This window comes from Lissotriton vulgaris, chromosome 10 (assembly GCF_964263255.1).
Source record: "Lissotriton vulgaris chromosome 10, aLisVul1.2, whole genome shotgun sequence".
Classification (NCBI taxonomy): domain Eukaryota; kingdom Metazoa; phylum Chordata; class Amphibia; order Caudata; family Salamandridae; genus Lissotriton; species Lissotriton vulgaris.
This window is the reverse complement of record NC_141698.1, coordinates 794,796,085-794,809,953: the sequence shown is the minus strand read 5'-3', so window position 1 is coordinate 794,809,953 and position 13,869 is coordinate 794,796,085. Positions and strand designations below refer to the sequence as shown.

Below are 13,869 nucleotides of genomic sequence, written 5' to 3'. Positions count from 1 at the left end.
ATCATGTTCTAACATGCCTCTCACTGATACTAAAATATAATTTTGGAATACCAGTATCCTGGGTATGGCTCTTAAGACTTTTAACATCACCTGTTTAGAGCAGGCTGCAGCTGACTTAAACCCAAACGGCATACAGAGGAAACGATAAGCACCCAATGAGGTGACAAAAGAAGTCAAGTGTCTTGAGTCAGTGTGCAAAAGAATTTGGTGGAAGGCCGAAGATAAGTCCAGCACACTAAACATTTTTTAGCCTCCCCCTTCATAGTAAGGGACTCAGAAATGCTAGGTAGGAGCTGATGGTCTACCCACATATGTCTAGTAAGATCTCTTAAATCTATGCACATTTAAATTTTCCTTCCACCATCCTTAGGTGCCAAAATGACCAAAGCAAGCCAGTCCAAGGCCTCAATTTCATCAATCACCATTGGCATCCAAATGTTTCTTGAGCTTCTCCTTCAGTGGACCCAGTTTCAAATGTGGAACCTTCCTCACCTTGTGCACCGATGGTATAGGATTTCCTTTCAGAGTGATTTTATGCTCAAAACCATTTAACAACCCAAGGGCATCACTAAAAACTTGGGGATACTCATTAATAATGTATTTATTGCTGCTAATGTGTCTCAGCAGCATTATGTTTTCCACAGAATTAGGATTCAACATTACTTCCATGTCCCCCTGAGGTCACCAACCCAATAAGTTGTCTCTTCTTTTGGCAATGTATATCTTCCCCACCATTTCTCAGTCTTGAAACTGAATTCTCGTCACTGTGTACATCAACAAGTTGATTTTCGTCCCTCCATAACTAACAGGGTTAATGCCATGTGGTTGTGAGACAATCTTATCTTCACCAAATAATGTCTTCCAATACTTTCGTCCCAAAATTGTGTAAGGAGAACGCAATTCTACCAATACATTGATTTTCCTTCCCCCTAGTATAATTTCACACTCCAGCATCACAATTGGGCCACCATCCACTATGCCATCATCATTAATGCTCAGAACAAAACTTAAGTTGCAGCTACACCATCCATTGTTTGTCCTTTACATACTCTGGCATTGTGGTCTTTCTTGCTGCATCTCCTGTATGTCCCTAAAGGTGCAAAACACCCTTCACTGACGCACCTAAACACTTTAATTTATTATCTTCTCTTTAATCAAAGACCGCCCCACTTCATAATCACCTACATGCTGTACATTTATTCCATAAAGTTCCTCAATCTTTCCAGACTCACTCTCACTGCCCAATACTGGCATGACAACCTTGCCCCATCCTTCATTTCTTACACCCTCATTGTTGTATTCGCAGTCCTTTCAATGATCACTATTGCTGCCTTCAGCTTCAGTTTCTCTTACATCCCTTGGATAATTGGTGCACCTCACCAGTTGATCTCTATTCAATGAATCTGATAGTGACTCAAACTCACAAGTGTGAGATAATGTCTTTAAAGAAGCCATGGAGCTCCCAATTTTCTCCATTATATTCTGAACTCTGGTCAAGTCTTTTTCTCTTTAAAACCATGTTGATTTGAGACACAAATTTCTCCTCTAACATCATTACAGACATCTTAAAAAATTCCGATGGTTCACCCTCTTCTCGCCCACTGGTGTTTCATTAAGACTTTCTTACACATTTTACCCCTCAACTCCCAGAATATGCAGTAATACAGCTTGTTTCCAGACTGCAGAAAACTTCTCACCCCTTATCGCCAAGAAACAAGAATCAAAACATTGCTTCCAATGTTTCCGAGACTACAATGGATCACACTTTTCTGAAGAAACTGTGGGGGCCGCGTCATACTAGCTGTAGCCATGGCAATTGATTACTATAGTGTCATACAAAAGGATTTGACAGTAAAGGTAATGCAAGCAGTATTTTTCACAGGATGTATTAAAGGTTCCCATCAAGTGCAAGCTAGCATACAACCGCACCCCTACAGGATTTTCCTTCAGTTGTCATCCAGCTGTGCATATCACACTTCAAAGCATACCTAGTTTGCTACAATCATGATAAGCTGTGCATACATACACCATGAGGTAACACGATCAGCTGTGCTCACAAGCACACTGAAGTATACTTGGCATCCCACAAGAGTTAAATCCGCCCACAATCACAATAAACAATGTGCATGAACGGTGTTCCACAAGGCTGTGCACATCAGCAGTGTGAGATCTGCTTGGTTCCCCACAAATACCACAAGCTGTGCGTGTCAACTCTTTCAAAACTCAATCAATTTGCCAGATGGCCAATACTGCCATAGTGTGCACATCACTGTGCTTTGTGGCCCAATGCAAAATTGTCACTTGTATGTAGATGCTGAGACGTTATACGCTGTAACAACACCTCTGGAACATTGCACCGCACACAGAAGACGTTGGAAGTGCGCACTTACAACCAGAAATCCACTACTCTGTGCTATACTGAACATATTCTCCACGGTCTTGCACCAGGTACCACATGACTGCTCCATGTCCAAGTCTGCTCGCAATTCTGCAGTGGAGTAGATTACTGCCACTCGCTAGCTGTCCTTTTCACATGCTGGTGCCAGGTCTGGCATGGTTAATCTGTGTTAGTCGGCTTGTACTGTTCCCGAATGCCAATAGACTCATGGCAGCCATAACAGCGGGGGATAACTCCACTATAAATTTGTATCGTGAGTAGCGTCCTTCTCATAGTAAGACTGGATTTCTGTTCAGTAGTCTCCATCGCCAGGAGTCACTATGCAGCAAATAAGCTGATGGTTCTTGATTAATCTTTTGGATTGCTTGTCACCAGCGTTAAAATGTACTCCTCCCAAAGTAGACAGACTCAGTTGTAGATTAAAGTGAAGATGTATTCATTGAGATCAGGAGTACGAGAACCAGCAATCTTAAGCAATCTTCCTTCTTTCAACTATCACCCTCAAAATTCCTTCAGATTCCACATATGAGGATCCATAGGCTGTTCCCTATAATGATTCTACACCTTGGCCCCCATGAGCAATGAACAACCATAACAATATGGTGTTTAAAGTTCTTTTGATGTAATAATCTGTCTTTATTAGGCTACATGAGACATATTTGAGTTTTGGAGAGCATGTTGGATTTTTTTTTTTATTGGAAGTATTTTGCCAAACTATCCGGAACATAAATATCTCCCTAGTACAATGGGCAAGTCATAAGAAGGGGTCAGATGAACATTTCCCTTATTTTTACGTACATTATGTTGATTTTTCACATTTCCTCCCAATACTTTTTGGCACACTCATTTGAGCAAAATGTTGAATTGTTTTTCTGTTTTTGTTTTTAATTGGCAAATGATGGATGTGAAGAGTTCCCGGCCACCTATTATTGGCTCCACTGCTGTAGAGCTGTCAAAGTGTGCTACTTCGTTCTTCCTGATAAATATAATCACATAAGCACATTTAAAATATTATTGGAATTCATTGATAAAACATTTACTCCGAGTTTAGGTAAACCCTGAAGTATTTGTGTACAAAATAGTGAAGGAAAACGTCTAGACCTACTGGACTTTTATAGAGACACCAGTCAATCTTCAAAATTAATACTTGTTTTCCTTGTTCTTGTAGGTCAAGTTTTCTCTGAAGGAAGGCACAACGCTGGCCAATTTGCTTGATTTACAGCTACATAAGGTAGAAGATGAAGTCCGCAGCATTGTTGAAAAGGCTGTGAAAGAGATGGTAACTGAGAAAGTAAGTACTTGATCTCTCTACATGGTTTTCACACCTTATAATCAGAGCCAACCAACCCATTGTCATAACTCAAGAAGATTTCTATGGTGAAGCATTCAAATACCATGATATTTTAAAGATGTTATTTTTTCTCTCACAAGCACCAACCTTTAGAAAAAAAGATAAAAAAGATGCAGAGATTATAGATTAGTGAAGACCAATTGAAATAAAAGCTAAAATGAGATGACCGATGTATATATGTATATGGCATTTCTAGAGTGCAAACCTAGCCAATGGGCAGTGGAGCACTCTATGTAGTTATAGGTAACCCTAAAATTGGTGAGCATAGAAGAGTAAGCAGAGTTGTGGGCGGGAAGTGTATTGTCATGTAGTGTTCTATAAAGAGGTGAATCTTCCAGTCTTTTCTAAATTAGAGCAGTGTTGTAAGAGCACTGATGGATATGGGGATGTTGTTTCAGATCCTGTGTATGCCTTTTGTCTTGTTGTTTGTTTTTTAAACTTCTGAGCCTGCAGTCTGATGGTGTCCTGGCTACAGTTGTTTGAGATTGTGAGCATGTCTGCAAGATAAGTGGGTGTGCTAGTTGCGATGGCTTTGTAAATGATGCAGGTAGTTTTGAAGATGGTGCACACTAGCGAGGGTAGCTAATGTAGTCCCATCAGTGTGGGTTGATGTGATCATATATTTTTCAGTCCCTAGCTGAGATGTGCTGCAGAGTATAGGATGCACCTAAGGGGTGCCAGTGTGGGATTTGAGAGGCTATTGAGTAAGGTATTACCACCATCCAGATGCAAAAGTACTAGGGCTTGAACAGCATTTGTAAAGTCAGTTTCTGGAAGAAATAGTTTGACTTCCTTTAGAAAAGAGGGCCAGTGCAGGCCATCTTTATTTCTTTGGCAATGCGTTCCTTGGGGAAGATGTTGGTGTCTGTGGTGAACCCAAGTGATTTCGCATTCAGGGAGAGTTGAAGTTCGAAACCATCAATGTTGATGTCATTCAGTCAGGTTTGTACTGTATCCTGTTTGTTGTTCCTGGCAAATAATAAGAAATAGTATGTTTTGGGTTGAGCTTCAGGAAAGTGCTGGACATCCAGTTCTGGACAAAGTGCAAGCAGTGTTTGAGGCACTGGATGTGAGGAGCAGGGTAGCCTTTCAAGTAGAGTTGTGCATCATCAGTATATTGATGAATCTTGATGCTTTTATCTATGAGTAGAGCACCAACCGGCTCCATTTAAAGATTGAAAATGGCAGTAGACAATATAGAATACTAGGGGACTCCACATATGATAGGGATCTTTTGTGACCTGAAGGCGCCCTTGTAGAGAGCTGGTGTTCCTTTGAAATGAAGGAGGAGAAGCACTGAAGAACAGTGCTGATGACTCCCATTCGTGACTCTGTAATGTATATGACGATTGGATGACCAAAAATGTCAAAGACAGCTGGGAACTTCAGCAATATTAGGAGGCAGGGACATCTTCATCTGTGGCTAAAGGAGTATTGTCTACAATGTGAAACGTGGTGGTCTCTGTGCTGCAGCATGATTTGAAGCTAGATTTATAGTTGTGCAGGACATGGTTAGCACTGCTGTGATCTTGGTATTGAACATAGACTACTTTTTCAATGATTTTGCAGATGAATGGTTGGTGAATGATATATCCCTAGTTGGCAAAGTTATCAGGGTCTGGTTATGGTGTATTGTAGAGTGGGAAGAGATCTGGCTAGTCTTGGGAGCTTCTAAGAAGAGGCTTTGAGTAAGGGAGGCATTGGCAATGGTAAGTAGGAGTAAGAGAGCATCCCCAGAGAGAGCTTTGAGGGACAATGGTAAGACCTCATCTTCATAAGAAGTGGCTTTGAGGGACTTGAGTATATTAGCCAGATCTGGGAGAGAAAGGGTTTAAAGGCTGACTGTTGCAGGAGTCTACAGGAAAGGGTGGGTGCTAGCGATGAAGGCTTTTTATCATCAATGTGCTGTTGGATCTTCTGTCTTTTCTTTACTGAAGAAGAAGTTGATGTCATTGCATTTTCTGTGGAGTGAGGCAGAGGTGGGTTTGGTAGGAGACAGATGCAGTGCTTAATTGTTTGTTCTGCTTCTGTTTGTGGTTCATTGATGGTATAGTATTTTGATATGGCTCATGAGATAATCTGTATGTGTTATAAGGAGCATCTTTAGTATCAAAAGGTCCTGTGGAGTTCTGTTTTTCTTCCGTTTTCTTTCCTGTCTACCAATTGAGAGTTTATTTTCAGAAAGGTCTTTAGAATACCAGGGTGCTGAAGGCTTTGGCTTGCAGTTGCGTGTTGTAATTGGGGCAGGTCAATCACATAGCTTTTTAAAAAATTGACAAAGTTGTTTAGAAGGGTGTTGGCGTCGGACGTAGTGGTTTATTAGTAGTGCACTGAGCAGGGAGATAAGAATGGCAGAGTGGTCAGTCCAGTCTAACTTTGTATTGATTGTTGGTGATGTTGAGAAGACAAGATTGAGGATGTAGGGGCACATGCATCATTGTAGGAATTTGCATTTCCTAAATTGCGAAAATTAAGGAATCGCAATTTAGGAATTGCCAAATCCTATGCATCAAGAAATCCTACATTTTTTTAGGATTTCTTAATTTTCGGGATTTGCGATTCCTTAATTGCAAATTGCAATTTAGGAATGGCATTACATTGATTCCTATGGGCCTAGAGGCCCATAGGAATCAATGCCGTTTTGCATTTCTTTGTTTTGGAATTCGCAATTTGTTGATGCATTGCAAGGGTGCAGAGGGGGGTCCAAAGGACCCCACCCTGCACCCCTGAAATGTATTTTAAAGTGCATGTTTCACACACACATGTCCTAAGGACATGTGTGTCTGTAATATGACACTTTCCAAAATGCATTTTTGTGCTTTTTTAAAGAATTTCGCAAATTAACACGAGGGTCAACCTCGTGTTAATTTGCACTTCCTATTTCAAAATTCACATTTTTCAAAAAATTGATGCATTGCATTTAAGGAATCGCACAAATGCGATTCCTTAAATGCATTCGCATTTTTAGGAAATGCAAAAAAAAGCGAATTTTGAAAAATTGTTTCATGCATCCCAAAAACGTATTTAGGAAGTGCAAACGGCCGAATTTACCAATTCGCACTGTTTGCACTTCCTGAATAGGTTGATGCATGTGCCCCGTAGCCTTTAGAGCATGTTAATTGTGCAACAGGCTGTACTATGTTGCCTGTCTCAGTGAGGTTGAATAGGATGCCTCCTATTTTGTTTGAGCTTATATTGTCTGGCAGGTTGAATACATTTAAGAGGGTGGTGTGGGCATGTCAGACAGATGAGGCGGTGAGATCATCTGGGGATTCTTAAACGAAGTCCTTATTCTGCTAATAAGGCCTGTAGATGGGCTGGAAGGTTGCGATTTGCATTGCAGAGAGAGGGAAGTGGCATTTTATCATCTCCATAGAGTTGAGTGTTACCTGCTTGGAAAGTGTGCCGGAGCACATATTGATTGCAGCATGGCTGTCTCCTTTCCTATGTGTGCAGTCCACATGAGGCACGCTGTAACCTGTGGGAAGGAGGGCAATTAGGTCATAAGTGGATTAATGGTCAGAAAACTGCAAAGAAGTGAAATATCAGAGAGGTGTCTATAAAATATCAGGCTAGGCTCACATATTTGGCTAAAAAGCTATAGATGCTATTTAGAAATCAGTTTACCTAATGTTTAACAGTATATTTAAAATTGATTATCCATGTAGCCCCTTCCCTCAGTCCACAAACCAGTTACTAAAACGTTTTTTAATAATGTTGCACAGTTTTATATTATTAATTGCAGATCTATTTTTTGTATTGAAAAGAATTTATTGTCACAAAACTCACAACCAATTAAGTTCAAGAACCAAAAAAGAGCAGTCATTGACAAAACCAGTAGGTCTCTCCTTTTAATGGCATTACTGCCTCTTTTGGCTTGCTAATGCCTTTAGCAGATGCTGTTCATGAGCAGGGGAAAATGGCTATTACTGATGCTTGCATGCAAATGCACATACGTGTCCTCATGCTATGGTGGCAACGAAATGATGACATATAAGTGTGCATATGTAATGACATGGCGGTCATTTGGGGATTTTGTTTCCAGTTCCCAATGGTGGGCTCCTATCTTAGAGCCTGAAATTAAAATAAAGAAATAAATAATGTGTGTAAAAGCAAATTAACAAAAAGGAGTGCCCGATGTTGAATTGCAACTACCAAACTTAAGGCCCATGTGTGCACGGACGCACAGTGGTTGTTAAGCACCACGTGAGGTACTGATTTTAATCTATTTTTAGCACAAGCTCTTGGCTGCATTGAAGATTGTTTTTAACTCTAATTACTGTTATACTTGTAATACCTAGTCCAGCGCACTTTGCAATTTCGCTGGTCCTCGTTCCGATGCGGCTCTCTAGTCGTTTGTTCAGAGGGATGCGGCTCCTTCCCCTTGGCATGCCTTATTTCCGGTGACTGCACACTTAAGGTCCATGTGTGCAATGACGTGCAGCAGATGCGCAGCCGGCGCACCAGAGGTGCGCCAAAGGCAAGCCTGTCTGTACCTGTCTGCATCCGGACCGCAGGCAGCACCAGGCACGCTGCCCTCCACAATACTGGTAATACCATCTCCAAGACATGTGAATCCCTATTGAAGTTGAGGAAGAAGGCGTGCCCCGCTGGCCATGCCGTTAATTTAATAAATGTAGCACTGCCATACATCTGCACAAGTAGTAATATGGCCACAGGGTACTCAGAGGTAATTCATGGACACACCAGAGCTACTCCCCCTAACTTGGAGTCAGCGAATTCAGGAGATTGATTCGGAGCATGCCTTATTAATTGCAGGTCTCTGCTCAAAAACACAGAAGATGTTTGGCTGTCCCTATCGAATATTGACTGGGATATGATGTTCCTGACCGAAACCTGGCTAAAAGAGGAGTCTAGACCGGTTTTAGCATTAGCTATCCCGCCAGGCTTCAAAGTCTGTTGCGCAAACTGATCAGGAAACAAAAGAGGGGAGATCTCTGCTTCTGAATTGCTGAATCTGGGCGTGATTGAAGGATTACATTTCGGTATACAGACTGGACCTACATCCTCCCTCGCTGGATTATTAATCTATGGTACCCCTAGCTGTCCTCCCAGCCTTACTCTAGATCTCTGTAATTTCCTAGCGCAGAAGTCATTACAATACGCAAACTATATGGCCCCAGGAGATTTTACCCTACACATTTCAGACCCTAATTGTACTCAGCCATCTCAGCTTATGTTGTGACTCAAGAGGGCAAATCCCACGCAGCATGTAAGATCCCCTACCCACTGTACTGGCAATATCTTAGACTTGGTGTTTTCAAACATCCCATCCTTGGTTGTTGAGTCCCTACAAAAATTGGTCTGGACAGACCATTTCTTGGTCCCATTTTCATGTAGGAGAGTAATACCACGATGGGGTGGAAAAACATTAAATACACCCTAAAGGAACTGAAAGAAACTGACTCTGAACTCCTCAGGCCCAGTATTGTTGGATTGCCAACCCCAATTTACCAATGACCCTAACACCGATGCTAATACCCTGGCCGGGTGGATCTCTGCCGCCTTGGGCAACCTAGCCCCAGTTAGGTTAGGCAGATCCCCCAAAAATACCCCGTTGGTCCCATGGTTCATGGAGGAACTTAGAGTGATAAAAAGTAAATGCCACCAAAAAGAACGCCTCTGGAGGAAAGTATAATGCCCCCAGGCTAAAAGGACTTACAAGGAAGCTCTAAAAGAAATTCACAAAGCTTTGAGCGTCACTAGAAGTGAGTACTTTGTGAAGCGAACCAACACCGCGGAAAACTCCTGCAAAGAAATGTTTAAGATAGTTGGCTCCTTCACTAAACCAGCAGCACTTGAAAATAAAATACCATCGTCACCATCATTGTGTGAAAAACTGTCGGACTTCTTTGAGGAAAAAATCTATAAAGTACACAATGCCTTCACAACGAGAATGGATACTATTGAATTAGAAACTGAGGATATCCACGATGGGTAGGTTTCCTTGTCTAAATTTCACCCCATCTCACTTCAGGAATCCTTGGTAGAAATTCTGAAATGCAAATCAGGGTCTGCAGAGGATCCCTACCCCCTCCCCCCAAACTGTGGGAAGCACCCACACACATTCTATCCCACCCTGAACCTTCTATGGAACATCTCACTTACTACTTGCATCTCTCTATATGGAAACATGCTATGCTCCTACCCCTTTTGAAGAAGCCCAATACTGATCCAGGTGATCTTAAAAACTACCCCTCGATCTCTCTTCTCCTTGCACCGGCTAAGATGCTGGAAAAATTGGTCCATCGACAACTTACCAAGTTTTTTTACAGCTGCAACATTTTGCATGAAATGCAGTCCGGTTTTCAAGCGGGCTTCAGCACTGAGACAGCTATGCTGGAGGTGGCAGAGTCTATTAGAATGAAGGTGGACAGTGGAGACTCACCCATGTTAGTGTTGTTGGACTTGTCTGCCGCCTTCGATACTGGCTAGGTTTAAGTGGACGGGAATGGAGGATACGGCGCTCGCCGCGATAAAGTCTTATTTCCACAACTGCACGCAAAGGGTCACTCTTCACCCTTTTCAAACCAAACCTCTATGGTGTGCGGTACCACAGGGGTCGGCATTGAGCCTGTTACTTTTTAATATCTATCTGGCTCCACTCTTTTCACTCGTTGTGAAATGGGGAATAAAAACTATTTCCTATGTGGACGACACCCCAAAGGTGTTCTCCTTCAAGGACCAATCAGCAAATTCCATGGCGAGGTTCAGGGGATGCCTGAGAGATGTATCAGCTGGATGAACAATAATAAGCTAAAGCTTAATGCAGAGAAAACCGAGGTCCTGTTTTTTGGCAAGGATCCCCCACCAACAGCTGGACTGTGGTGGCTGGAGGAAATGGGTCTTCCCCCCTGCCCCTCAACCACTGTGAAAAATCTGGGTGTGAAATGGGAATCTGACCTGACTTTCTCAACCCAAATATGCTTTCTTGCAACCTCCTGCTTCGGCATATTGAGAGGTTTGAGGACATTTCTACACTTACTTCCTGAGAGCTGTCGAAGATCTGTTGTCCATGCAACAGTGACCTCGAGGTTGGACTACGCAAATAGTCTCTACCTGTGGCTGCCTGCATATCTGATTAGGAGATTGCAGATGGTGCAGAATGTGGCTGTGAGATTAATCAGAAGAGTACCTTTTAGACAACACATCTCTCCGCATATAAAACAGCTCCATTGGTTGCTGGTTGCTAAATGGATAGAATTTAAGACCCTGATGATAGCTTTCAGGGCTCTGAGAGGTATCTGTCCCAGCTACATTAAGAAACGTATTCGCCCATATCAACAAAAAAGCTCTTTAAGATCGAACTCCCCGAATCTGCTGTGCGTACCCCAATTCGCAAAGTCCCGTTTTGGAGGCAGAACATTTACGGTGGTGACAACCAGATTATGAAACTCCCTCCCTGATAGACTTCGATTAATCCAATCTGAATTGGAGTTCAGGAAAGCACTGAAGACATGGATATTCAGCCAATGCTAGTCCCCTCAGGCTCTATTTGCCCTGCTTGACTGCATTAGCGCCAGTACCCCTCTGCTTGAGGTAGCTGTCGCGCTTTATAAAAGATATTAATAATATTAATATTATTATTATTATTAAATCCTCCTAAAATGGGAAAAAGAAAAAAATGCACTTAAAAAAAATAAATAGTTAAGGGGGTAGAATGGAGGAGCAGGAGGGACTGGAAGTAAAGGAGTGGGGAGCTGAACTTCCGGGGACTGGGAAACTGAACACACTAGCTCTGAGGTGGGAGACCAAAACAGAGCACACACAGGGGAAACCCGCACGGGAGAAAGAGGGAGAAGAGGGCAAGAAAACTCATGATCTCCAGTGGAATGCTAAACAAAATGTATTAGTTACTTGGACTTATCTTCTAATCAGAGCATAATAAACAAGAAATTCTCTAGAGGCTGTACAAAGGAAGAACAGGTAGGTAAACCATTGAATAAGAAGCAGGGAAATGTGATAAGTAAGCAATTCATTATAGAGCAAGGGACTGACCCAAAACCTGCTATCAATGTTTTACACAATCAGCCTTCAACAACAGACAACTAAAGCTGTCTGTAGACAAAACTTAAAACTGCTTGTTTCCTAATGCAAACAACTTTGGCAACAATACGGTGCAAAGGAGAATACATGTGCATTTGTCATCGCACATATGAGGACCTAAGCATCAGGACACTGTAGAGGTCCCATTGTCACCATACACCTGTGCACATTTATCATGAATAAGTTACTATTTTGTTTTTTGCTTTAATTTACCATTCCAAAATGGTGGAATCCCAGTTTGGTGTAGTAAATTTAAGAAAAATCTCTTTGGTGTATCTTTGTTATAAGAAAGGAGCAGCTTGGGGACAGTGAGTGTAACCATGAGGACTTATGGTGGCAGAATTTTAAGTGGGGAAGCAGCATTCAGTGGAGAGAACAAAAAATCACATGCAGGTAGAAGTTTGAAGTTTATTTATTTTTGCATAGTTAATTAAAACCAGTGCAATACATGCTCCAAATATTCATAAAACGTCATTGTTTAAAACCTTTAAAAAAATTAAGAAGTAAAAAATGAGTTACAATTTAAGAGATAATCAATAAACTAGTTACGACATGCTTTTTCACTAACTGCTGGGAAGAACTGATCCCCGTTTTAGCTTGCGCTCGTCCATTTCAACAGTATGCTGTGTTTAGCGCATGGACTCTGCTTGCACAAAGTTAACCGCCTGGTGCTAGATGGAAGTGTTTAGTATAATGTTATTAGGTCCGATTGTCCATCTGCTAGCTAGCCTGGCTCTGTAGCATTTTCCGCCATTTTAGGCATTCTCTGTTCGACCACCGTCAGAAATTTCACAAATCTGCAATATGCTGCTGGTGGTAGGAGTTGATAGGGTAGATAGCTTCCGACCCACAACCCGGGGAGGGAGGACAGCCCCCCTCGCAACCTCCCCTTCCCCCTTGTCCTGATGAAGACCCCCGTTGTAAGGATCAGCCAACCTACAAACCTTAGGGTCGAAACGTAGACTGCTATCTACCCTATCAACTCCTACCACCAGCAGGATACATACAGCCGTTTGGGAGCTTGATTGTAAAAATACGATGTATTGACTTTTGCATATCTCGTGTGGCCCCAATTGATGGGGACCATCAAAAAGAACATATACATAAACTTTAATGTATGTTGTTTATGTCACAATTTATTGAATAGTGAGTCCCAACTATTTCATTTCAATCTTTACCCTGCACCCCTTCCCCCCTCTTTCCTATGTGGGCACAAAAAAACCAATGAAAAAATACCAATGTTTCCTTTGATATCGTCTTAACCATAATAAGGTGGCAAAGTGCGTTGTAAATAAAAACACTGCACATTCGATTTGTTTTCTCTTTCTTTTTCTATGAATGTTAAATATTCTTGTGGTATTCTTTATACCGATTGCTTCCTTAAGTCTGCGACACCCATGGGACAAGCGTACCATCTGTGTTATATCCAGCAGTCCAAGCGACAAACAAGATTTACTGTTCCTAGCATGCTGTCTATTGAAAAAGGTCACTTCCGTGAGAACGCCTCTGAGGCCAACTTGCAAAACTCCGTTCAGACACATAAAATAGAAAACCTGCCAGATTTCTGTCAGGGTACATTTTTGTGCTTCTTCCTAGTTTCCCATTTGCCAAATGCTGGGTAAAAGGATCTAATGTAGTGTCTTAACCACTGTGACAGTTGCTTTAGGACAGACCTCTGCCCATGGTTTCAGCAGAACTTACAATCACCTTCCTAGCAGTGCACATGTGAATCTGTCCAGCTGCAGTAGGGTCAAAGATTCCATCACTCCTATCCAGTTCACCAAAATGTTGCTGAAATATGAATTTAACTCGAAAAAATGAAAGAAAAGAGGCATTTGGCAAAGCAGTTGGTTTAATTAAACGCCGGAATACAGGTACAGAAGCAGGTCTGAAGACTGTCTTAAAGTACAATCAATCTGAGCATGGTTTTATACATTTCTTTTGGTATCATAAATTGTTTCTATCAATACCTTTTTGGTAAAGAATGCCGGCCTTGTCTCTGAATTCATAAATAAGGCAGCTGATAACAAATGCAGGTGGGACTCGATCTTGC

At 41.8% G+C, this 13,869-nt stretch overlaps 1 protein-coding gene across 1 annotated transcript in view; it reads left to right on the top strand.

Moving 5' to 3' along the window:
• The window catches only part of DNAH11 (dynein axonemal heavy chain 11), a 3,435,931-nt gene that overhangs the window by 1,074,105 nt on the left and 2,347,957 nt on the right, over positions 1–13,869 (top strand). Inside the window, exon 25 of the mRNA XM_086939827.1 lies at positions 3,567–3,689. Within this exon, the coding sequence (XP_086795953.1) occupies positions 3,567–3,689 (123 nt within the window). The remainder of the gene's footprint in view (positions 1–3,566; positions 3,690–13,869) is intronic.